Genomic DNA, 27,581 nt, shown 5'->3' with positions numbered 1-27,581 from the left:
TGAAGGGCTTCAAAAGACCTTTCGAATGCATCTAAGAGAGTTGGAATTGATGAAGTTTTACGGAAATGCGAGCAATTTTAAGATTTTTTATGTTTTTTCGACCTCAAACTTCAAAGCCCGTTTTACCCCACTTCCCTTTGTCGTAGAGGGCTCATATTTGGCATGAGTTCATCTCATGTATAGACAAACAAACGCTGAAAGTTTCGTTCAAATCGGAGCACCTCGATACGACCTCTAGAACAAACCGAGCAATATTTACAAAAACTGCCTCTTAAGTTGAGCTTATTTCAGTTTTTTATAGGAATTCTTTGCATACTTGCGTAGTACATTTCTAGAGTTTTTCTTAAATAGGTCCTATAAACATATGAACAGTGTTCATTGAACACCCAGAACTGGGCATCGGCATACAAGAGGATAAAAAGTAACAAGGCTAAAACAACTGTCCCAATTCGCCCCATGTGTCCCGTTTCGCCCCAGATGACGGTATGTACTTTTTTATTTCGGATCTAAAAAACCAGAGGAAATTTGTGTCCAAACACATTAAATGTTGGTAAAGAGTGAGGAAAGCTGCAACCAAATAGGTGGATTAAGCTAGTTTTTAATATTAAGCTATGCGACCCAAAACTGGATTGAATAAAAAAAAACCCGGCCACAATCCGTTCAGCCAAAAAAGGCGAGAATATCCAGTGCAGTCTCCACACAAGCACCGACATTTTATTCTAAGTCAAAAAGAATAATTCTGCTAACTTGCTATCGACCTTATCGTTAAAAATCTGATTTTTCACCAAATCGCTAACGACTTCTCTCGCTTGCACGTTCTTTGAAAAATTGGTGTACTTCACTCAAAAACCCCGTTTCTTTTCAAAGGTCGCAAGGTGCTTTTATCTCGTGCCGAGAAGTACCATACATCAAAAAATGCCTTTTTGTCGGTACGAAATAAAAGTAAAAAAGTTAACGAGAAAAGCATAATGGCCCCCCTCAACAAAGTCAGATTGTGTTCGATTTTCGCGTCATGAATGGCTGTTTTTAAGAAAAGATGATGTTTTTCCTTTCAATCATGGCGCTGCCCTTGGGCCCCTTTTGGAAGGTTGGAAAGTGGGAAAAGTTAGCGCGCGCAATCTTTGCGGGTTGTTGGAGTCCCCCCCCCCCTTCCCCTCCCACTTAATGGTAGCGCCAGTCTCGCCACCATAGCTTTGATTTATAACCCATAAAAATTCGATAACATTATTTCGGCGGCGACGGTCGGTTGTGGCGTTTTGTACAGGTACACACTGTGTATAGTGATAAAGCATCCTGCTCTGCCACTGAACTGAAAAATGCCACGCTCATGGCCCTGAACAATCTACTTAGAGGAACGATATCTGTTGGAAACTCAGTGGAAGTATAACAATAAAAAAGGAAACTCCGGAAAATGGAGCATCAGCCACCATCAGTGAACCAGCAAACATAAAAAAGAATATAACATGCGAAATAGCGGACGTCACCACAGAAAAGGTGACTTATCTACTCGGATCTCTTCGGAGACATCTGCTCTGCTCTACTCGACGCTGATGCTGTTTACGGAAGTTGCTATTGAATGGAAATGAAAAATGCGAAAATGACACCAAACACTAGCGGCAGATCCAAGAGCTGCGTTTCGATTTTCGCTGCTGGCAGTTCGTTTGCCAAATTCCAGCTCTTTTTCCTTCGATTGCTTGTTCGGGGTTTGTGAGTTAAACCTCTACAGGTAAAGATATCAGCGGCAGTATGGCGTGCAAAATGAGATAGTTTTTCTTCTCCTTTGCAATTTGAGATACTTTTCACTTCGACAGATTTTGTTTTCCTCAAAGACGATTGAAAATAAAACTTGTGCAATTCTTTTCTTTGAACCACCCAGAAACTTATCTTGTGATTGTGTTTGCCCTTTTCTGAAAAATAAACTGAATGAAGATTGTTTTAAAAGACTTTATCTGAAAATGTTGTACTGTAAGAATTGGAAGGTTTAGATTGCACTTTTTATTTCAACCATTACAGTTTCTTCGCGGCCTCGCCCAACTGCATCAGCAACATCGGCCAAGGTCACGTATCTACTATCATTATGTACATATTTCTGCTACCGTGCGATAAGCATTAAATTTATACTGCTCACAGCCTCACCTTGCCTTCCAGCTCAACAACAGAGATGCTGCGGCCCTGCACTATCGTTGCTTGTTAAACTTTGTGTAAACATAGCCTAACAAGCGATGGGAAACCAAGGAAACGATACAGTTTCATGGTGCGGTGTGTTTGCAGTAAAAAAGTATTTATTTTAAGTTGTTTATTTCTGCTTTCAATTTTCTTACTGAGCCCTTATAGGACTCGAAAAAAAGATAACACATATTTGCTGAACAATCATGTTAAATTTATAGTTTTAGAAAGTAGAAAGTAGTCCTTATAAAATCTGTATTCGATGTAAAAGCTCTAACTAAAAAGCAGTTTGGAAAAAAAAACCAAATGATTGAATTTGTTTCCACTAGCCTAAGATGGTTCCTTACGCCATTACCTTAAAAAAATTTTTGCAGATACCATGAAGAAATTTCCTTATCACCTCAACAAAAAAGTTGGAACATTCGCACTTTTTGGTGTTTGTAACACTACACAGCAAAATTAATATTACACACTGCATGTACGATTTTTGCAAACACAAAAAAGTTGCAACCGACGTGATTCAAACCCAGCACCAACAGTAAGGACTGGCGCCTTAGCCCACTCGGCCATCAGACCAATTTAATGTTGAAAAAGATAAACGCATATATGGGCTTGACATTTCGGTCAAGTAGGTTTCCCATACTGATGGGTTACACATTTAAGGGTGTAAAATTACATGAAATTGAAAAAAAATAATGCAATATTTATTTCACACCCAGGCCTTTTACACGCAGTGGGATTACTACTTTTTCAACTGTGTAGTAACGAAATCCAGTCTGCAATCTGATCACCCTCCGTCTCCAAGCGAAGCATATATCAGCTTGCAAAGACCCTAAGAGGCAACCAAATTTGGTCAATTTGAAAATGCTTAATAAATATTAGTTTGATAAATAAAAGGTAAAACATAACAAACTTTTTTCTAGAAACTCCAACCGTGTCCCACTTTGTTATGATGTGTATTCTTAGTGTTGCATTGCTATACACACTGGTAATTTTCTTCGGTAAAGTTCTGCAAGAAAACCAGCAAGTGGTCACACCTGATATCCTGAATTGCCAAACATGCCTTTGTACCTGGTACTTACCTTTTCACCACTATCCGACGGCAGGTAAAATACCAGTATCGTTAGAAAACTGATGCCCATGCAAGGGATAATTAAGTTTACGGTATAAAACAGTGTTTTGCGACGCATAGTTATGTTGAAGGTGATATCAAGATACGGTTCGTCACAACATGTGTAGAATTTTTCATTTCTGTTCCAGGAGCCAAAGCGGCATTTTGAATTGTGAACGATGTCCGGGGGAAAGAAGAGCGCGGCATGTTACACCCAGAAAGGTGTCACGGATGTTCCGAGAGAGGTGACACGGTCACGGTTGTAGGTGTTTTGTCGTTGATGATGTACGGCACGTTCCGGATCCATCGCCATTCCAACCATTCAGTCAGGCCCAGTTCACATTCAGAGGGAGTGAAAGGAAGGACGACAAGTCGGTTGCGTTCGCAGAATTGGTAAACATGAAAATGGAAGAGCACATAAAGATCGACTTTTTTAGTAGAATAAAAGGCAGCTCAACGTGGACGTGCAACACTGACTGTCTGAAGAGAAGGAGCCTCGTCCAAATTTGATAAAATTCAATTTAAATAATTTGCTACGACTCAGCGAGTGGCAAATCGTGTTAACAATTTGCCGAATGTCTGTCACTTCTCTTCTTCGTTTGACAAACAAAGCCGTTATGGAAGGTTTTATTGGACATCCTTTTCTCATGAACATCTGAAAAATTATTCTTGCAGAAACATAATAAAAAAACACCTTTAAATTTTTTAAATTATTAAAAAAGACCTACCTCACTGCAGGAACTTCGAGGATATCCCACTCAACCGAGGTGTAGAATTCGGACAAATCCACACCCACCTCCACCACGTTAGTGTCGTTAACTTCATCGATGTGACGAAGATCTACCTGTAAGTATGGAAGAAGAAAAAGGGTGGTCAGGGTTCAATATAGTTAATGGTGACGATTGGGACTTTCAAAAATGAATGGCAGCGATGTGTGTGGTTTGCTGGAAGTATTGGATTCTTCAGGGATTGTTGGAGTTATGGATATAAGTTATTGGACTCAAAGGGTTTACAAAATAATTTGATAATTTATTGAACAATAAGTGTAATCTTTGTTTCAGGATCAAGTACCTAAATTCATAAAAAAAACTTGGAAGATGAAGAAGACAACAGCTTCCTTGTTTGTTGTGTATCCTTAATATTTCAAAGATTTGTACACAGCTAAAAAGTAGTAATCTAGCTGCGTGTAAAAGGCCTGGGTGTAAAATAAATATTGCATAATTTTATGCAATTTTATGTGATTTTACACCCTTATATATGTAGCCCATTAGTATGGGAAACCTACTTAACCGAAATATCAAGCTCATATATGCGTTTATCCTTACAGCTTTTCATCGGTCTAATGGCCGAGTGGACTAAGGCGCCAGTCCTTACTGTTGGTGCTGAGTTTGAATCCCGTCGGTGGCAACTTTTTTTTTGTGTTTGCAAACATTGTACATGCAGTGTGTAATATTAAGTGTTTATTTTGACGAAGGTGATGTGCATGCTTTGCCATGCGATTTTACCATCGGATTTTTTGCTGTGTACCTAAAGTTTAAAACAGCTACATGTCTCATTATTGCCAAATTAAGTATAAATTCAATAAAAATCATCGTAATTGAAGGACGCAACTTTTGGTACCGTCATCAGGGGTGACATTGGGTCTGGGGGGTGAGATTGGGTCATACAAATTTCAGCATTTTTGTATGACCCAATCTCACCCCCCAGACCCAATGTCACCCCTGATGACGGTACTCAAACAAGTATATTTCATTAAAAAAAATTGTAGAACAATGCATGAAACAACAAGTTAATTTGCTAACAATTGAACTTGTATCACTTAGATACACCAGATTAGAATGTATTTGAAACGTTTCTTTCATTTTAAGATTAAATAATAATATTTTACTGAAAAATTGATCGTTTTTACGAAAAAAAATACTTAGATGATAAATAGTAAATTTTCATAATATCACAATATTTTGAATGGACAATTTTTTTAACAATTGCTTAAAAGTACTTTTATGTATTTGCGGTCTGGGGCAACTGCGCCAAATCGCACCGTAAGCGACTCCAGGTGAAGCAGAACAAGCTGCTCAAGATGGTGCACACCTTGGACCCGTGGTACCCGACCGACGATCTACACGAGCTGGCCGGCGTCGACACTATCGACGCGAGCATCGAAAAGGCAACGAGAACCTTCAGGACTTCCTGTGGGATGTCAACGAATCCGCTCATCGAAGCACTCCTCCGTCAACAACTGTGATATTAGTCTTAAGCCAAACATAGATCTAGGGTTTTTTCTCAAAATTTATTTTCCCTAAAAGAGCACGCAGCTAGCAACATCTAAACTTAGAAACATGTACCCTCCCTGTAAAGGCTTAAGAATTGATCTCAGTTGAAAGGTTCTCCAAATCTCTGAATTGCAAATGTAACATCCTGGAGCAGAACTGTTAAATTCTAATAAACACCAATTGAATTGAAATTGAATAATTGTTGAAAGTCTTTGGTAGGGACACTACTGATCTAGGAAAATATCATTTTGATAAATTGAGCCTTAAAACGACACCAATCCTTATTTTGTACTTTCCAAATATTATAAGAAAACAGAGGATTTGAAAAAAACTTCATTAAATCTTCTGCCCCGTGGCGTTTACGTCGTTTTGGCGGTTATGTGGTAGTAGAATTAACTAATTGCATTGCTAGCAACAATTCCTCATACTGGAAATAATCAAAATTGTAAAAATTAAAGTCGTACGAACGATTGTTCCTCTTGCCCCATATGGTCATCTTGCCCCATCTTCCCCTAGCCAGTTGCATTCGGCGGGAAAAGAGCGGCCGTGGCTGACTGGTTACGGTGTTCGCTTTGTAAGCGAATGGTCTGCTCCCAATGAGAAAGCTTAAGTCTTAGAAATACTTAAAATACTGAAGATGCACGAAAAATCAAAGTCGCTCGAGGTGGGGTTCGATCCTATGGATTGGTAAGCAAAAATGCTAACCACTACGCCATCACGGCTTGGTGAGCTATGACTGGAATTAGGAATACTGTTACTACCAACTAAATACGCGCTGGGTCTTTGTTCATTTGACAAGGTTCCAGAAGGTCTAAATAACGTTTGATTCAGATTGATGCAAACGTTATTTAGGGCGGGGCTTGTCGATTCAAGCTGAGGTACATCGCGCTCGGTTACACGGAGAAAAAAAAGTTCTCAAAATCGTGAACAAGCGTTCATGAAAATGAGAACCACCACCACCACCACTTTGTTCGAGGTTCCCATTTTCATGAACGCTTGTTCACGATTTTGGGAACTCTTTTTTCTCCGTGTAGCCAGCGTAAAAATGGGCACCGAAGCCCGGCAGAGCTTACACCATCCAAATGCCTTTGCGAGTTAATTGCATGTATAGAATGTTAAAAAATATTTAAAAAAACATGGAAACAACTCAATTTGTAAGAATCAACCACCCAGTTGCATTCGACGGGAAATTATTCGTTATGGTTGCTGACCACCGGGTATTTTTTTATTTTTCGGAGATGGTTTTCAGCAATTGAGGTGCTTGAAAACATTTTTTTTTTGAATTTATATTTATTTTGATTTTCTCTTCCATGTACATTCATTCAGTTAAAATATTATTGAGTGTCCAATCACAATCGATGACTTTTCACCTCAATTTTAAATACAAGCAACTTTCATTTATTCATGAAATATTGTAGCTTTCGCTATTCAGTGATTTCAAATGTAGGAGGTCCTACATGTACAAAAGGGAAAAGGGATACCTTAAAACTAACTTACAAACTATATAAAGAGCGGATCAATGCAGCTGAAGACTGCAATGATTTTTGTCGAAATGCATCAATTATCTTATTGGACATAACATCCAAAGTGTCAACTTCGGCTAATTGATGAAGTTCACTGGTGCTGAACCAGGGAGGAAGTTTCAGAATCATTTTCAGAATTTTGTTCTGAATCCTCTGAAGTTTTTTCTTCCTGGTTAAGCAACAGCTTGTCCAGATCGGCACAGCATAAAGCATGGCAGGTCTGAAAATTTGTTTATAAATTAACAGTTTATTCTTGAGACAAAGTCTAGAATTCCTGTTTATAAGTGGATTCAAACATTTAATATATTTGTTACATTTAACCTGGATACTTTCAATGTGATCCTTGTAAGTAAGGTTTTTGTCAAAAGCATGTCCAAGATATTTCACTTGATCCTCCCACTTTAAATTTACCTCATTCATCCCTATAATGTGATGACTTTTTGGTTTAAGAAAATCAGCCCTTGGTTTGTGAGGGAAAATAATAAGTTGAGTTTTTGCAGCATTTGGAGTAATTTTCCATTCTTTCAAATAAGAATTGAAAATATCCAAGCTTTTTGTAATCTTCTTGTGTTGACACGAAGGCTTCTACCTTTGGCGGAGATGCTTGTATCATCAGCAAAAAGTGATTTCTGACATCCTGGGGGCAAATCAGGCAAGTCAGAAGTAAAAATATTGTATAAAATTGGACCCAAAATGCTTCCTTGAGGGACGCCGGCACGTACAGGTAGTTGATCAGATTTGCTATTCTGATAACATACCTGCAGAGTACGATCCGTCAAATAATTTTGGATAATTTTCACGATATAAATCGGAAAATTAAACCTTTTTAATTTCGCAATCAAACCTTTATGCCAAACACTGTCAAATGCTTTTTCTATGTATAGAAGAGCAGCGCCAGTAGAATAGCCCTCAGATTTGTTGCTTCGAATCAAATTCGAAACTCTCAACAACTGATGAGTAGTTGTTTGCCCAAGGCGAAATCCAAACTGCTCATCAGCGAAATTTGATTTTTCATTAATGTGCGTCATCATTCTATTAAGAATTATTCTTTCGAATAATTTACTAATAGATGAAAGCAAACTAATGGGCCGATAGCTTGAGGCTTCAGCAGGATTTTTATCCGGTTTCAAAATCGGAACTACTTTGGCATTTTTCCAACTACTGGGAAAGTATGCCAAATCAAAACATTTGTTGCAAATTTTGACCAAGCTACTTGAAGTTGCTTCAGGTAATTTTTTAATTAAAATGTAAAAAATGCCATCCTCACCAGGGGCTTTCATATTCTTAAATTTTTTGATAATAGATTTTATTTCATTCTGATCTGTATTAAAAACTTCATCTGATGAAAATTCTTGATCAACAATATTCTGAAATTCTATTGAAATTTGATTTTCAATAGGACTCAAAACATTTAAGTTGATATTATGAGCACTCTCAAACTGCTGAGCAAGTTTTTGAGCTTTCTCCCCATTAGTTTATAGTATATTATCACCATCTTTTAAAGAAGGGAGTGGTTTTTGAGGTTTCTTAAGAACCTTTGAAAGTTTCCAAAAAGGTTTGGAATAAGGTTTAATTTGTTCGACATCCCTTGCGAACTTTTCATTTTGCAGGAGAGTGAATCTGTGGTCAATAACCTTTTGCAAATCTTTTTGAATTCGCTTCAGTGCAGGATCACGAGAACGTTGATACTGTCTTCGGCGAACATTTTTCAGACGAATCAGAAGCTGAAGATCGTCATCAATAATGGGAGAATCAAATTTGACTTGGACTTTAGGAATAGCAATATTCCTTGCATCCAAAATTGCATTAGTTAAAGATTCCAAGGCTGAATCAATATCAGCTTTGGTTTCTAAAACAAAATCATGATTTAAATTATTCTCAATATGATGCTGATACCTGTCCCAATTAGCTTTGTGGTAATTAAACACAGAACTATTGGGTCTGGTAACTGCTTCATGAGAAAGTGAAAAAGTTACTGGAAGGTGATCAGAATCGAAATCAGCATGAGTCACTAAAGGACCACAATACTGTCTTTGATTTGTCAAAACCAAATCAATTGTTGATGGATTTCTAACAGAAGAAAAGCAAGTTGGCCCATTCGGGTATAAAACCGAATAAAGACCAGAAGAGCAATCTCTGAATAGAATTTTACCATTGGAATTTACTTTTGAATTATTCCAAGATTGGTGTTTGGCATTAAAATCACCGATGGTCAAAAATCGAGATCTATGCCGAGTAAGTTTATTCAAATCCCCTTTGAAATAATTTTTATTTTCCCCAGTGCATTGGAAAGGCAAATATGCAGCTGCAATCATAATTTTCCCAAAAGAAGTTTCAAGTTCAATGCCCAAACTTTCAATAACTTTTAACTTAAAGTCACGTAACGTGCTATAAGTCATACTACGGTGGATAACTATTGCAACTCCACCGCCATTTCGATTCATTCTGTTATTGGTTATAACTTTATAATCTGGATCACTTTTCAAATAAGTGCCAGTTTTTAAAAATGTTTCGGTTATAACAACAACATGCACGTTATGAACTTGTAAAAAGTTGAAAAATTAATTTCCTTTCGCTTTTAAGGAGCGAGCATTAAAATTCATAATGTTGATGGAATTACTTAGATCCATGATTAAACTTCAGGGTAAGAACAACATCATTCGCAAATTTTAATCCAATCTGGATAGCTTCTATCATGGATGTAGCATTACTCATTGTTTGAATCAAACCAAACAGTGAGTTTTGCAAAAAAGTCATTTTTTCAAACGTAACATCGCCGAGATCAGAAGATCCCAAAGCGTTGCCAGCAGAAACATTTTCAAATGAAATTTGAGGTACCTGCCCAATTTCAGGAATATTGGTAGAGGATTTAAAATTCGTGGATGAACCCGAACCCGAAACGACGTTGGCATAAGAAATACCATTAGTGTTACCTAACTTTTCCACGGTAGGGGTATTTCTAGCATTGTTCGAGTGAGACAGCACGAACGTTTGATTTAAAGATGCAGGTACAACCTGACTTTGAGAAAATTTCGGTTTGGATTTCGGCTGATGCTTAGCACGAGAATCCAAAACCTTTTTTCTGATGGGGCAATCCCAGAAATTTGATTTGTGATTTCCACCACAATTTGCACATTTAAATTGGGTGACTTCTTTCACGGGACAATTGTCCTTGTCGTGAGAAGAATCCCCGCAAACCATGCATTTTGGAACCATGGCGCAATGATCAGTACCGTGACCGAATGCCTGGCAACGCCGGCACTGGATCAGATTCTGACCATTACCGCCATGTTTCTTAAAATGCTCCCACTTCACCCGTACATGGAACAAAAACTGAACTTTGTCCAAAAGTTTCAAATTGTTGATTTCATTTCTGTTGAAATGAATCAGATAAAATTGTGAAGTCAAACCAAAGCGAGAAATATTCACGTTTGATTTTTTCTTCATTGGTATTACTTGGGATGGGGCAAAGCCAAGTAACACCTTAAGTTCGTTTTTGATCTCATCCACCGACAAGTCGTTGGAGAGACCTTTCAGGACCGCCTTGAATGGGCGAGCATTCTTGGTCTCATACGTGTAGAAATTGTGTTTGTGGTTTTTCAAATAACCAACAAAAGTTTGGTGATCTTGTAAAGATTCCGTCAACAAGCGACATTCTCCTCTTCGACCAAGCTGGAACGAAACCTTCAAATTGCAAGTTTCCTTGCAATTCTTCAGTTGCGTTCGAAAGCTGGCCAAATCGGAGACGGAAGTCACTACAATTGGCGGAGCCTTTACTCGTTTCTCGACGGCAGTAGGCTCAGTACGAGGAGAAGGATCCTTGTCAACAGTTTCGGATAAAACACCGAAACTGTTTGTCAATGGAATCGGATGATTGACCTCACTTTCAGAATCAGAATCAGACCTCAGAAGAGGCTGTTTTCTTTTTCTGTTTCCGTTAGCCGGTTTAGCGTTCAAACGCTTCACCGACGTAACGATCAAATCTTCAGAAGATTTGCGTTTACCTTTGTTTTGACACATTTTGCAATCAAAGTTCTCTTAAAAAGATGGCTTCGTTTGTAAAATACAACAAAATTTCAGGTGGGGTTAGTCTTGAAAAGACTGTTTAGAATTTGGAAAATAACTCAGGTAGTCTTTAAAAAGACTGTGAATTTTGTTTGAAATAACTCTGAGCTTAGGTAGTAAAAAATACCGCAGCTCTAGTGTCCGTTCACCTCGAAGGTTCGCAAGACACTGTGCTTGAAAACATGATAATCGGTTAACAATTGCGTCGAAAATGAAGTTTATATTTTTTTATATATTTTGTAAAAGTTGGTTGTAGAAAATTAATCCAATTACAACATGAATTTGGCCATTAAATTAAGTTTTAAAATTATTGCACTGGTATACCAGCCCGGAGAATGCGTCTATTACATTTGAATGAATTCAATAACATTGAGTAATAGTTTTCAATAAAAAATTGTTTAAGTAACAATATCTAGATATAAATTTCTTAGAGGTTTCTTTCTTCATGTTGAAATAGTTTTCCACATCTGCAAATAATAATTATTTTTTAGAGCTTGTTGGAACTTGGAACTGTAATGTTTTTTTTTTGATTCTTACTGATTGACAATTCCAATGTTTTTTTGATCTGTCTATGTCGTACATGGTCTAAGTGGAATCAACTTGTTAGGGAGGGTTCTTTTACTACGTATCGCAGGGAGGGAGAGGGTATCGGGATGTTTTAGGAAATGTTGCGAAATTCTGTGGAGGGAAAAAAGAACGCTCCCCTCCTATATTTTTTTCCAAAAGTAAAAAGAAGGAAAGTCTCGACCAAATTTCCCGGAAAATCCGGGGCTAAAAAATTCCTTCTCGTCATCCTCTACCTGAACACCTGAACTTTTATGCAATACTGAAAACCTCTAATCGGTAAAATTTGGTGACAGTGATACACTTAAATTGTTTTTCTAAATATTTTCAACCACTCAATTTTTGTGTAATGTGGACCCATTTTTTAAGTATGTGCAGGAAGTAGTGCGTCCATCCCGGGAATTCCCGGGACAAAAATCCCGGGATTTTTCTTAAACCGGGAATTCCCGAATCCCGGGATTTTTTATAATTTGTCCCGGGAATTCCCGAAATTGAAAAAAAAACAAACTTTGGTCTGAAAATTCAGATTTGGTTGTAGAAAGAGATGAACAATTGAATACATAGTAATCGATACGAATTTTATAGCATTAAAATTTGTATTCAGCATTAATTTAGCTTGTAAAAGAAATTTTTTAAAATTTTCGTTTACAGTTCCGCAAAATGCTTAGCGCTTCAAATATTTTTTATTTAATTTTATAGATTTTTTAAAGTCAGTCTGAGTATTATATTTACATATGGTTAGGATTTTAAATTAAAAAAATCCTATTGAACTATTTTTCATCAAATACTCGCATCTGGGGCAAATCAGGACAAATGTAACGAATTAGCTGGTCAAGCCATTTTTTTGCAAAATGTTTTGAATGACTTCGGTTAAAACAGGAACATATTTCTGGAGTTTTTTTTAAAGTCCAATAAACCAAATTTTTAGTTTTGGAAAAAAACACCCAAAAAGCAAAAACTAGAAATTTGGTTTATTGGACCTTTTCAAAAAAAACCTTAAAATTTCTAGGCATGTCATATAAAACATATATAAAAGAAATATATTCTTTTATAACACTTATTTAATTTGAATCACATTTGGATTCAAAATTGTAGTTCATTGAAAATCCAAAGCACAACAAAGAACAAAAAAAAAACATTTTTTTATTTCTTTTAAGCTATTTAAAAACTTTCGTCCTTGTTAAGATTGAAGTGTAGGTTGCCACCAATTAATATTATTCAGCTTATTCTATGATTTTAAGCTTGAAAACATATCAAATATTATGAAAACATTGATTTTATGGCAGATTTGAATATTTCCCGGGATCCCGGGAATTCCCGGGATTTCAAAAATATTTTTCCCGTTTCCCGGGAAATTCAAAACCCGGGAAAATTGGACGCCCTAGCAGGAAGGCTACCCAAACTCTAAGCACTAGTTTGAGGTACAGTGACTGAAAAGTTTTAAATTGGCTCAAAATAAATTTAAAAAATATTTCCAATAAAGCTTCTTGACCGAGTCACTTAGCCTACGCTTCCGCCTCGTAAGCGGTAGATCCGGGTTAAAACTTCGGCTCGGACCAACACATTTGGTGATCGTTTCTCTTCTGGATTCGATTGCTTTGAAAAATATTTGGAAACATAAATAAATTCTGCCACCCTGGTTTACGATACTTGTACAAACTCTGGTTTGAATATTTTTGCCTTTTTTACTAAAGAAAGGTATAGGTTTTACTTTAAGCCAGGACGTCATTTCCATCTTCGTAAATATGTCGATTCAGCATGAATTTTAAGCGGAAAAATCGCCAAAAAATCACACTGCATCGATTTTCGACGCTCTATCGATTCACCTTGACAGAACTCGTCTATCTCGAACCCTCGAATTTTGAGAAAATAAATTCCGTGGAGGTCGAGTGATGTTCGTATGTGGTAAAATTTTGCAAAATTTTGTGTCGCGCCGTTCTCAGCTCCCATATATCCGATTTCGATTCTTCTAAATGCAGATGAAAGCTAGTGTGCTGAACCTGGGCGAGTTGCCGCGCAAATTTCGAAATATCCATCTGTTTTCGGATGCGGCCAGACTTTTCAACAAAATACACAGTTTTCAAATGAAAATATGGTCAAATTTTTTCATTTTCATATATTTTATTTATCTCAAAAATTGCATTTTTCGAGCCCTACAACCTCCCAAATTTTCATCCAGATTTATAATATGGTTCTGGAGTTAGAGCCGTTTGATTGACCTACCATAAGAAAAAAAATCCCTAAAAAAAGGTAAAAGCCCACCTGGTGACCTTCGCCAACATTTTTCATTTCTGATTTTATTCGAAATTTCTTGCTACATTCATAGTACAGACCATGAGTGAGCATCTGAAACAAATTCGACATCGATCGACAATCCCGATCAATTTTTAGAACGATTTACTTTTTGCCTTTCTTACTAAAGAAAGGTATAGGTTTTACTTTAAGCCAGGACGTCATTTCCATCTTCGTAAATATGTCGATTCAGCATGAATTTTAAGCGGAAAAATCGCCAAAAAATCACACTGCATCGATTTTCGACGCCAAGTCGACAAGTTGTCAAGTTGAGCTTCGAATACTGGCGCGAGAATGCTGGCGCATCTATTTTGTGGCTCGATTTATACTCATTTTGTAGTAACTTGTCTACCGATGTTTCCTTCAATATGTAAGATATCGTAGCTTTTCGGTTTCTTTTGCCCTGTCTGTTTTTGCATAACTGTCCAATGTTTATGCAAAAACCTTTGTGACATAGGACATTCATCTGGCTACAATCAACTTGTTTCCCGTGCGCTACTAAAATCGCCTAAATGTTGACTTCATTTTCGTAAGTTTATTTAACAGGGTTCATTGGATTCCAATAGGAGCTTTCTAAGCTTTTCATCGTTTATATCGTTTTCAAAGTGTTCAATGCTGGCGACTCCAATGGCTTTCTTCCTAAGTTTCTCGCGATTGAGTGTGTAGTGGTGCGGTTGTTAAAAATAGCTATCTCTGACTCTGTCACTCTCGTAGATGCTGAAACCGTGGTGTGCGTTGTTGGGAAGCTTGCTATGATCGCGTTTGTCATAATCGCTTGTTTGATTAGAAACGTACAAACATATTGTACGATTAAAAATATTCTTTTGGTGAAAATTGCGTTTTTTATTTCTTTTGGAAATCATATCATTCATAATACTCATAATATCATCATAATACTTTGCTTTCATCATAAGACTTTCTTTTGTGCTGACGTTGTAAATAAACAAAGTTGATGTTATTAATTGAAAGAAGTTCTACCATTGTTATATTCTTTAGTAAGAAAGGATCTTTCTCACCCCAGGTGGGATTAAATCGGGTTTTTAAATCTTCAAAATATATATTTTCAACCGTTCAAACTACAATTATGTGACGTTTGATGAACAACTGGCTGAGATTTGATGATTATAAGTTTGAAATAAAAGTTTGAAATTTAATTATCTTTAATTAAAAAAAACTTGATTTTAAGATCTGACTTCATCATGCACACGGAATTTGGTCGATTAAATCTAGTGATGTATAGTGGCACCCGTAAATTAACTCGAAATGGAAAACTCTAATAAAATAAGTTTGTGAAAAAATTCGAAGTGATGGCAAGACCAATTTTGCTTGTAAAAAGCCCCTTAAGTTGTATGATATTAAGTGCATTTGGACGAACATCTTCAAAAAAAAAAAAAAAAAAATCAACTCATCCAGTCTCCCCAGCCATTGTAATGCACTATCGAGGACTAAAAGAAAATGGCAACGAATCACGGTTCAGCATGTCGAATGTCAACACCTCTGGCATGGACTGCTGCTGGCGCGTCTAGCAAATAGGAACGTGACGACAAGGAAATGCTTCTCGTCATCACCGCCTGCCCCACCAGTCAAAAAACGACAATCAAATTTCAGTTCAGCGCCTTCTTGAGTTCAGTTCAACAGCACGCCTGCAACAGCCCGACCGAAGGAGAGGATTTCTTAGTGGCGGACTCGGGGAAAGTGAATCCAGTACCAAAGTCCCGTTTTCGTTCGTTCGCCGTCACGGTGGGCTGGCTGTGAAAGTGGGCGTTGTCGGGGTCAAGTTGAGATGTAGTGTCCGTTGCCCGTTCCATGGGCACACCAAAGACGACGCCGGCCTCTCATAAAAAGCAAGCTTATGGAACGGACGTAATGTGGACCCGGAGCCGGAAATGGTGTGACAATAAAAATCACGTCACCAGATTGCGAAGTGGCGGAAAGAAGCGACCTCTTCGGTTTGCTTGGTGCTTGGTTTTTCCATTTATTCAAGAGGAAAAACTGCCAAAATCAAACATCCGACGCTGTGAGGAGTCTGTGTTGTGATTTTTATTTCGTCCTCATTCATCGCTCTCGTTATTGCATTTTCACTTTAGTGGAAATTCCTTTCTGTGGCGGCGCTCTGGTTCTTACTCGGTGCCAAAAGTTTTACCACCCTCGTAAAGGTAAGTAGGTTCTCCAGTAGGTACTCTGTTCTTTAGGATGGGTAGATGAAACGTAGCGAAGATGATAATGTTTTCTTGATGAGGGAGGTGCCAATTATGCCCACTTTTGCTAGTCTTTTTTGCATGTCCTCGAAGAATCACTTAGCGTTCGCATCATTATTTTTTCAAGCTTCTAATTGAGTCACGGATAATCTCAGTAAAATATTTCTCTATCGACATGTGCAAGTAACATTCCTTCAGGATTCTGTTGACTCGTACACGTTAAAAAGACTTTTGAATAAACATGATTTTACGTGTTTTTAAGTTGTGTACATGCAGTGGCTAATATTAGGTGACAAAGGTGATGTGCATGGTTTGCATGTGAATTACCATCGCTTTTTTTGCTGTGAAGCTAATAAACCGATTTTGAAAACCTTCAGGCGAAAATAAAATCAAATATGACTGTACTTTGTTATATATCGAATTCAGCCGCGAAAAAAGTCTCCGATACAGTTTCAATTTAATAAAGCCTTTATTGATGAGATTATTTATATTTTTCCACCGATATTGCGTGATATTTGGAGCCCACTCGTCACAATCGTTGCCCTTTTCACTTGCTGGAAGATGATGCTGAAATGCCAGCATACCAACACCGCCAGTTCATTCCATTGCCTCCTTTTCCCTAGTTTTCCACCCACCGAAGGCACGTGCCCGCCACGCGGGAGCGATCGCTTGGAAACTGTGCGATGTGTGCAGACACGATTCAGCTTGTCTGGCAGGAAATTAATTTTCAGCTTGAACTGCACAGATAAAATCGAAATATTTTGTTTTTTTTTTTATCACAATCTATGCATCGAATTGACTTTTACAGTACTTGTTTCATTACCAGGGCTGCGGAGTCGGGTCATGTTTCAAGCGAGTCCGACTCCGACTCCGGCTTTCTGAGATTAGACGACTCCAACTCCGACTCCGGCTCCGGCTTTCAGTCCCAACCGACTCCGACTCCGACTCCTACTCCGGCCTACCAACTCTAGCCGACTCCGACTCCGACTCCAGCCTTCTACAAATTGTTGGCTCCGACTCCGACTCCGACTCCACATATTTTGAAATGTTTTAAAAGTTTGTTAACTATTGTTTTGAAAACATTGATAAATAGGATTATTTAAATTTTTATTTAATTCTCAAGGAAGAATCAATGGAAATAAAGTTTCTAGGTAACAAGTTTTTTTATACGTTGTTGAAACAGAATTAAAAAAATATCTCCAGTTTTGAGGGTATTTTCAGAAGAACAGTTTTGTAATTAAATTGGGTTTTATTTACTTAATTGAATAATGCCTTCATAAGTGCAGTGCTTCTTGGGACGCGCAGTCTTGTTTTTTCGCGATAATTTTCGTCTCTTTTGTGTCGCTGTTTGTGTGCATGGGGTGATTGGTCATTATAATTGAATAATGCCTTCATAAGTGCAGTGCTTCTTGGGACGCGCAGTCTTGTTTTTTCGCGATAATTTTCGTCTCTTTTGTGTCGCTGTTTGTGTGCATGGGGTGATTGGTCATAATAATTGAATAATGCCTTCATAAGTGCATTGCTTCTGGGGACGCGCAGTCTTGTTTTTTCGCGATAATTTTCGTCTCTTTTGTGTCGCTGTTTGTGTGCATGGGGTGATTGGTCATAATAATTGAATAATGCCTTCATAAGTGCATTGCTTCTGGGGACGCGCAGTCTTGTTTTTTCGCGATAATTTTCGTCTCTTTTGTGTCGCTGTTTGTGTGCATGGGGTGATTGGTCATTATAATTGAATAATGCCTTCATAAGTGCAGTGCTTCTGGGGACGCGCAGTCTTGTTTTATCGCGATAATTTTCGTCTCTTTTGTGTCGCTGTTTGTGTGCATGGGGTGATTGGTCATTATAATTGAATAATGCCTTCATAAGTGCAGTGCTTCTGGGGACGCGCAGTCTTGTTTTTTCGCGATAATTTTCGTCTCTTTTGTGTCGCTGTTTGTGTGCATGGGGTGATTGGTCATAATAATTGAATAATGCCTTCATAAGTGCAGTGCTTCTTGGGACGCGCAGTCTTGTTTTTTCGCGATAATTTTCGTCTCTTTTGTGTCGCTGTTTGTGTGCATGGGGTGATTGGTCATTATAATTAAATAATGCCTTCATAAGTGCAGTGCTTCTTGGGACGCGCAGTCTTGTTTTATCGCGATAATTTTCGTCTCTTTTGTGTCGCTGTTTGTGTGCATGGGGTGATTGGTCATTATAATTGAATAATGCCTTCATAAGTGCAGTGCTTCTTGGGACGCGCAGTCTTGTTTTTTCGCGATAATTTTCGTCTCTTTTGTGTCGCTGTTTGTGTGCATGGGGTGATTGGTCATTATAATTGAATAATGCCTTCATAAGTGCAGTGCTTCTTGGGACGCACAGTCCGGATTTTTCGCGATAATTTTCGTCGTAAATGATCGTTAAAATTTATTCCAGCTTTCAGTTTTAGTAATTACTCATCAAACTATCGATTATATGAAGAGTAAAGCGTCATTTATTTACTATTTTTGAAATTTGCTCGCGTTATCTAAATTGTAAAAACAGTAAAATTATACTGATAAGTCCAGCCCATAGCACTAATGCTCGGCTGGCACGCGTTCGATAAAAATAAACCATTTTAAATAATCAATTATCTATCTTTCCGCAGCCGGCTGCCTAAGATTTAAAAATTTCAACCGATAAACAAAATGCTCATGGTCACATCACTGCCACTCGTGAATCCTGACCTCATACCCATCTACTAACCCCCTCAAAACTCATGTGATACTTTGTCGGAGAAGCAGTCGATTGGGCGGTCTCTATCACTCAAGTATCGGACTAACATTCCCATCCACTTCCCCGTGACTCTACCACTGGTCGTGGCCGGCGCCGGTATTGATCAGCATGATAGGGGCCTTTGAGAAGTTGCGAAGCGAGGAAAGATAGCACCCACTTATCTTCCACGGCTCGTGGATGTAACTTCTGGAGGTCCTGGTCAATAACGGAGTAGCAACTGCGGGTGGGCACCTATGCTTATGCTTATGCTTATGCTTAAATTGGGTTTTATTTACTTAACCTCAAATTAGCTTGTTTGTTTTATTTACATTTAAATTATAAAAAGCTTATATATTTTAATATAAAATTGCAATTTTTTTTTGAATGAATCATTTAAAGAAACCTGGCCTTAATGATCGATTTAACATATAAATTCAATTTGCACACTTTTAAGCTGACATTTATAAGAAGCACATTGTCTATCAAAGTCACCTTGTTTTTTTAAATAACAATTTTGAACGAAACTTTTTTTTTGCAATGCCGCTGTGAAACTGTCAACTTTTCCTGTCCTTCTGGAGAAACGAAACGGCCTACTTTTCCCTACCAAAAATAACAAAATGGAAAATTTATACCTTTCAACACCAGTGCTGAAAAGTTCCAAAAAATGAACTTTTCAGCACTAGTATCGAAAAGTAACATTTTTCAACGGTGAGTTTACTTAACACATGAATAATTGACATAAAATTCCATTCAAAAAGCGTTTTTCGGAATTGCAAAAAATGTTGTAAGCAACTCGTTGCAAAACTTGTTTTTTTGCAGCTCTCATCGTATTTGTCCAACTCGGTAAACCTCGTTGGATAAATGTACGACTCGTGCTTAAAACAACTTCTTTTTGCAACTTGTTGCATATACTACTATTAAAGATTATGATCGCAAATCAAGGTATCTAAAAAATGTCTTCGTGTAAAAGATAATTAAGGGGACCTTTTCAAATATCCGTGACCGAGAAAATATTTTACCTGGGAATTATTGATTTATGTTAATTTTAATATTTTCAATATACATAGAAGGAGGCGCGCAATACTTCTTGAATCTTCGCCTAAAACGCTGCTTTATGAATGATCGTGCGCCTCCTTCAAAATATATGAAATATCAAAATAATGGATAAAAACCAAAATCCGCAGGTAAAATATTTTCTAGGTCATTTTAAAAGGACCTATAAGAAATCTTTCCAAAAAACATTTTTTTATGTACATTGATTTGCAATGATAATCACCTTCCGAAATATTGGCGTGGGACATACAATATGAGAAAATTATTACCGGTTGAATAATATTTCAATTTTGTGTACTTTTTGGTACTGAAATCTTGAGATTTGTTCAACGATTTTTTGCAACGATATCAAAATAGTTTGTCAAGGATCAACATTCTCAGATTTTAGTAGAGAAATAGTAAACATTATGATAATCGATATATTTAACATATTCAATGATTATTTCAAAATAAATTGCAACTGTATTGATATTTTTTATCAGTTTCAATTATTTTAAATGCAACACTTTGTTTTTTTTTGTACTTAGTTTAAAACAAAATGCACATGTTGATTTCTTAGAAATAGATTGTTATAACGATTGAATATTTGTTGGAAGAGTTATACTGTCAGTGACTTTTTCCGATTTCCAAAAACAGCAATTATTATTTTAAATTATTTTTTGTAGCTCGTATTTTTTCCCTGAAAAATGATTTACTTAAGAGCGAGTTTTTCACCAATGTGTAACAGGTCGTATCGAGGTGCTCCGATTTGGATGAAACTTTCAGCGTTTGTTTGTCTATACATGAGATGAACTCATGCCAAATATGAGCCCTCTACGACAAAGGGAAGTGGGGTAAAACGGGCTTTGAAGCTTGAGGTCCAAAAAACTTAAAAAATCTTAAAATTGCTCGCATTTTTGTAAAACTTCATCAATTCCAACTCTCTTAGATGCATTCGAAAGGTCTTTTGAAGCACTTCAAAATGTGCCATTGACATCCAGGATTGGTTCGACTTTTTCTCTTAGCTTTTGCAAATTTCTGTCAAAAATGGATTTTTTTAAAACCTTAATATCTTTTTGCAACAGCCTCCAACACCCATACTCCCATAGGTCAAAAGATAGGTAATTACATGGACTATAAGCCTACGGTGTTAACTTTTTGGCCAATCGCAGTTTTTCTCATAGTTTTTCGATTTTTCTAGAACAAACATTTTACAACGTTAGTTTTTGCCCTGTAGGCCAAGAAGACGGCACTTTTTGGTCTCAATTTTGTCATATTTGGAATCCTCGGACAATTTCACGTAAGTGAGAAGTATTGGAGTTGTAAATTTGATTGTAAAAATTGCCAGTTAAAATGAATTAAAATATTTTTTAACAATTTGTTGGATTAGGGGTAAAACAAGTTTTCGCCTACTTGATACAGCATTTGACGTATTGATCATAGGTTAAATAAGATCTATTTCTTTTTTCAAAAATGTTTTATTTAATTATTTTCTAAATCAAATTTACAACTCCAATACTTCTAACTTACGTGAAATTGTCCGAGGATTCCGAATATGACAAAATTGAGACCAAAAAGTGCCGTCTTCTTGGCCTACAGGGCAAAAACTAACGTTGTAAAATGTTTGTTCTAGAAAAATCGAAAAACTATGAGAAAAATGCGATTGGCCAAAAAGTTAACACCGTAGGCTTATAGTCCATGTAATTACCTATCTTTTGACCTATGGGAGTATGGGTGTTGGAGGCTGTTTCAAAAAGATATTAAGGTTTTAAAAAAATCCATTTTTGACAGTAATTTGCAAAAGCTAAGAGAAAAAGTCGAACCAATCCTGGATGTCAATGGCACATTTTGAAGTGCTTCAAAAGACCTTTCGAATGCATCTAAGAGAGTTGGAATTGATGAAGTTTTACGGAAATGCGAGCAATTTTAAGATTTTTTAAGTTTTTTGGACCTCAAACTTCAAAGCCCGTTTTACCCCACTTCCCTTTGTCGTAGAGGGCTCATATTTGGCATGAGTTCATCTCATGTATAGACAAACAAACGCTGAAAGTTTCATCCAAATCGGAGCACCTCGATACGACCTCTAGAACAAACCGAGCAATATTTACAAATACTGCCTCTTAAAACCTCCAAGACATTCGCTATCAGGGTAAAAGATGACTGTGTGTGTACTTTTTTCAGAGGGAACTAGATTAAATTTGGTCAAATTTTAATTGAAAGGGATGCAGTCAAGAATCAATTAAATATTTCTGACTACAAAAAGTTATATTACTAAATACTTGGGTAAGAGGGAATAAACAGGTTATCATTTAGTAAAATAACACAATAAGAGTTTTCCAATCACAATAAAAGCTTCAAAAACATAATGACATCTGATAAATCTTTTAAAAAATGGCAATTCAGTGCATACGGCTTAAAAAAACAGTTAAAAATATAAGAAGTTTTGTAAATTAAGCTGTTTTATAGCAAATACTGAACAACAAGATTTTTGTTTGCATTTAAGATGACTCCGACTCCGGGTTATCAGAAATTTTCGGCTTCGACTCCGACTCCGACTCCAGCTCATAAAATTTAGCCGACTCCGGCTCCGACTCCAGCTGTTCGAGTTTTGACGATTCCGACTCTGACTCCGACTCCAGGTCCCCAAAAAGACCCGACTCCACCGACTCCTACTCCGACTCCGACTCCGACTCCGACTCCGACTCCGACTCCACAGCCCTGTTCATTACTTAACTTTTTTGCCACTCTTAATAATAGTTTCGTTGCTAATGAAACTAAAAAAAGGATTTCGTTCTACAATTTGTAGCATCAATTAAATACTTTGAACAAGGATTGAGTTGCACTCGTAATGCATAGTTTTGAGTAATAAACCCAGCCCTACCACAAGAAGACACGAGCCTAGCTGAATTCTAGAGTTTTTTTAAAGGTCCTATAAACTATTGTGTTTCATATGTTTATAAGACCAATTAAAACAAACTTTAGAAATAATTTCCTACAATTTTCTTTTTGATCTTTGTCGTTCGAACAACTGGTTGTTAATGTAAAGCCTCTTCAAGAATTTATTTAAATCTCAGAGAACCATGCGTCCACATTGGAAAGTTATTTTTTTTAAATTAAACTGGAGTAAACTTTCGCATGGAGTGAAACTTTCACGGCTGTCATCGTAAACTTCACAGAAGCTTGGCAGAAAGTTTAACTTCATGTTCCATTTTTAATAACTCGATATATTACGTAACAATCTCAAAAGAGAAATAAACAGTTACAGTCATAGCCCGGTTTTGTAAGACGGCAGCCACCTCCAACACGCCAGGGTAGAGACCCGGATGGAACTTGCCTCAGGTCCAGATTACGCCATGCATCGCCCGACGGCCTTCCCGGCCGGTAGTGAATTCCTCCGTCGCACAGTAAAACTCACGGTTAAGGTTGAAACGCTCTGTATTTAACACTTAACATTTATTGCTGTACAAACATACAAAAATGTACGGGCAGAGCCCGTGGCCTTCCAGGCCGGTCCCCTGGACCTAACTAAAACTAGAGTGGGTCAAATAGTAAAAATGATGCCTCCATTTGGAGATGACCCTCAAGAAGGTTCATCCCGAGCCCTTCTCCCGAGAGTACTCACTCTCCCTAATTGTAATATCTCGTCCCCATTATTCGTTAGGTTAAGTAGATTGTATTGGTTTAAAGGGGTTAAAGATCACGAGCACAGTGGCCAACAGTGCTGCAGTGACCAATACGCACCAATTCCTAGGGTAGGGTAATGTGACCTAAATTGGACCCAATATCCTTCGCCTTAGTCCCAAACAGTAACTAATAATTCAATTTAGTTGCCTCGTTCATTTAATTAAAGCACGGACCTTCTGGAATTTTGCATATATAGATGACATGGCCTATAATTGTAAGAAAAATCATCTTAACATAAACTTATGATGTCAACTTTTTATTGCCAGTAAGGTAACATGGAAAATTTCACACAACAAACGTTTTTTTTCCTCTATTCCGCAAAAACAATACTCTTTATGCTTTATATGCGTAGTTCACGGTGTGTATTTTAGAACAAGCTAATGATAAAAAATTCGGTATGTCTGATATTTGGCACCGTGAAAGAAGAGCTCTTTCCCGACATTTTGCGGGTTATACCGAAATATTTCGTCGGCGTTGCAAAGTAACCGCCGACCTTACAAGTCACATTCTCAACGCCAGTCCGCAGTTTGTGTGCGCGTCGCCGCTTTTTCAAAATGTGCACCGTAGACAAAAACAGTGTGGTTCTGGATTTTTGTCAACTCCAAAACCAACCAAGCCCAAAGCTTGTAAAAAAATTTCTCGCAGACCTTCAAGTAAACCAAGAAAACTTGCGAGCATTGCAATTATGCAATAGAAGAAAAATAGCCGTGTTGCAGTTCGCCGACTCAGCAACGGCCTCGTCCATCATCGACAAACCTCTGGTATATCAGGGTTGCAAAATCCCGATTTACCTGGACAACAACGCTACGGAAGTTCGTGTGCTTGACCTACCTCTAGGCATAAGCAATGATGACGTAGTCAAAGTGATGAGTAAATACGGCGAAATTTTGACCATCACCAACGACCGCTGGATTAACTTCTTCCCAGGGATCCCAAATGGAGTTCGGACCCTGCGGATGTTGCTGAAACAGCCAACGCCGAAATCAATCACTATAAACAATGCTGCTGCAGCAGTGACGATTATAGGCAAAAAATCGCTTTGCAAACTCAAAGCAAAGAACAAAAAATGTGCGGATTCGAGTAAAAAGGTTAACCAAAAAAGCAGTACACAACCGATTGAACCCGAGCCAAGCAGCAGCAGCAGTAAAAGCAACAACAGTAAACCAGAAAAAAAGGCAATGGAAACAAGTGAAATTGACGAAGAAGACAACGATGGATTCGAGACCGTGCTTTCTAAGCACACCCGCCGCCGAAAGCGCTTACAGGCATATTTGGACGCGGAAGACGAACTAACAAAAAAACGAAGAGAGATGGCTGAAGAAGAAACAACAGATGAAGAAGATGAAGATGTCATAAAAGCAAAATATTATAAGAAAAAGTGTTGTGAGATAACTTCTAAATCCCTGGAAGAAGAGGACGAAGATAAACTTGAAGAACTTGATAATTCACTCTTTAAATATTCCGCTAAATATTTGAAACATAGACAGAAATCGTTAGAAAAAAGGCATGGTAATAATTATTGAAGTGATTTTAAACTCTGTAATCTTTCCTCTTTCACTATCCACCTTGAAGAGATGAATGCACAATGGTGTAAAGTCTCTATAATAATAATAAAAAAAAATATTTCGTCGGGGCCACTATTTTTTTTGAAGATTATTTTTCGATTTTATGGGATATTTGTTCAAATAAGTCACAGACAATCGGTGCATTCATGTTGATATCACTCAAATTTCTTATTAATATGCCTTGGGGACTCTAACCAACTACATTTGATCAATATTTGACCTCCAATAAAAACAAATCGAACCAAATTTACCAGATTTCTAACATTCTTTGAAATTACTCCAAAATCCAAGCTGGAAACCCCTATACGACCGAAAGTAATTCTTTTCTGTACAATTTGTCATGAAAATACAGCAAAACATTGCCCGGATACGAATTTGAGTATTAAACAATGCAAAATATAGATTATTAAATATATAAGCTGTTTATTACCCAATTGGTTCAAAAAAATATTTTCTCAATCCTCTGCCACATCACACTATTTCATTTTAAAACATTTTAAAATCCTTGCCTTTCTCCAAAATTTCTTAATTTAATTACCTTTCACATGATGGTCACTGCCTACTAAGATATTTTTTATGATGATAATATTTTATTAAAACATAGAAATTATAACAAGTTTTGACGAAATTCATGAAAATTATTCTATAGCATTCATTACAAAACTTAGTAGGCAGTGCCCATCATGTGAAAGGTAATTAAATTAAGAAATTTTGGAGAAAGGCACTATTTATTTCAGGAAATTGGGCATATCTCTGCTTATATTGAACCAAAACTGAATCTTTTTTATGGAACTTGTTCAGAAAACTGTTTTCTACAATGTGATTGATTCTAAAATGTTTTAAAATGTAATGGTGTTATGTGGCAGAGGATTGAAAAAATAATTTTTGCAATTCCGTCGTGAAACTACTTACTTTTCCTGTCATTCTTGAACGACGAAATAGCCTACTTTTCTGTACCAAAAATAACAGAATCGAATAGCAACACTTTTCAAAATAAATGCTGAAAAGTTCTACTTTTCAGCACTGAAATGGGTGCTGAAAAGTTGAACTTTTCAGCACTTGTTTCGAAAAGTAACACTTTTCAACATTTTTTTGATTCAAACGATTTATTGACAAAATACATGAAAATTTTACATAAAATTTCACTCAATGGGTGTTTTTCGGAATTGCAAAAAATGTTGTATGGAACTCGTTGCAAAACTTGATTTTTTCAGCACTCTTCGTATTTATCCAACTCGGTGAACTTCGTTGGATAAATGTACGACTCGCACTGAAAAAATCCTCTTTTTGCAACTTGTTGCATAAACTACGATTTCGGAACCTATTGGGTAATAAACAGCTTATTAAATAAATAATCTATGTTTTGCATTGTTAAATGCTCAAATTTGTATCCAGGCAATGTGTTGCAGTAATTTCATGACAAATTGTACAAAGAAAAGATTTACTTTCAGTCGAATCGGGGTTTCCAGCTTGGATTTTGGGGTAATTTCAAAGAAAGCTAGAAATCTGATAAATTTGGTTCGAATTTTTGTTTATTGGAGGTCAAATATTGATCAAATGTAGTTGGTTAGAGTCCCCAAGGCATATTCATAAGAAATTTGAGTGATATCAACATGAATGCACCGATTTTCTGTGACTTTTTTGAACAAATATCCCATAAAATCGAAAAATAATCTTCAAAAAAAAGATGCTCTAGACCCCCCGACGAAATATTTCGGTATACCCCGCAAAATGTCGGGAAAGAGCCCTTCTTTCACGGTGCCAAATATCAGACATACCGAATTTTTATCTTTGAGGTCTCGAAAAAATACACCGTGAGTTATATATATTTTTTGCAATTCCGTCGAGAATAACAGAATCGAATAGCAACACTTTTCAAAATAAATGCTGAAAAGTTCTACTTTTCAGCAATGAAATGGGTGCTGAAAAGTTGAACTTTTCAGCACTTGTTTCGAAAAGTAACACTTTTCAACATTTTTTTGATTTAAACGATTTATTGACAAAATACATGAGAATTTTACATAAAATTTCACTCAATGGGTGTTTTTCGGAATTGCAAAAAATGTTGTATGGAACTCGTTGTAATACTTGATTTTTTCAGCACTCGTCGTATTTATCCAACTCGGTGAACCTCGTTTGGATAAATGTACGACTCGTGCTGAAAAAATCTTCTTTCTGCAACTTGTTGCATAAACTACTATTAAACTGATGTATAAATAAAAACTAACTTATTCCACCTATGTGGTTGATGCCTTCCTCACTCATTACCAAAAATGGGTTAAGGGGTTAGACACAATTTCATCTTATTTTCTTAAATTAGGAATAAAAAAGTACACACATATCACTAAGTGGTCATTACAAGAGGCAGGGTTGCCAGA

General features: G+C 37.0%; 1 protein-coding gene across 5 annotated transcripts in view; it reads right to left on the bottom strand.

Annotated features, from left to right (window-relative positions):
- Positions 1-27,581, bottom strand: part of LOC120418059 (acetylcholine receptor subunit alpha-like) — a 664,850-nt gene that overhangs the window by 39,078 nt on the left and 598,191 nt on the right. For all 5 annotated transcript variants that reach the window (XM_052708361.1, XM_052708364.1, XM_052708360.1 and 2 more), the window contains 2 exons: positions 4,006-4,121; positions 3,249-3,417 (listed from right to left, as the gene is read on the bottom strand). In XM_052708361.1, the coding sequence (XP_052564321.1) occupies positions 3,249-3,417; positions 4,006-4,121 (285 nt within the window). The remainder of the gene's footprint in view (positions 1-3,248; positions 3,418-4,005; positions 4,122-27,581) is intronic.

Source organism: Culex pipiens, chromosome 1, assembly GCF_016801865.2.
Source record: "Culex pipiens pallens isolate TS chromosome 1, TS_CPP_V2, whole genome shotgun sequence".
NCBI lineage: Eukaryota > Metazoa > Arthropoda > Insecta > Diptera > Culicidae > Culex > Culex pipiens.
This window is presented reverse-complemented; position numbering and strand designations above follow the sequence as displayed.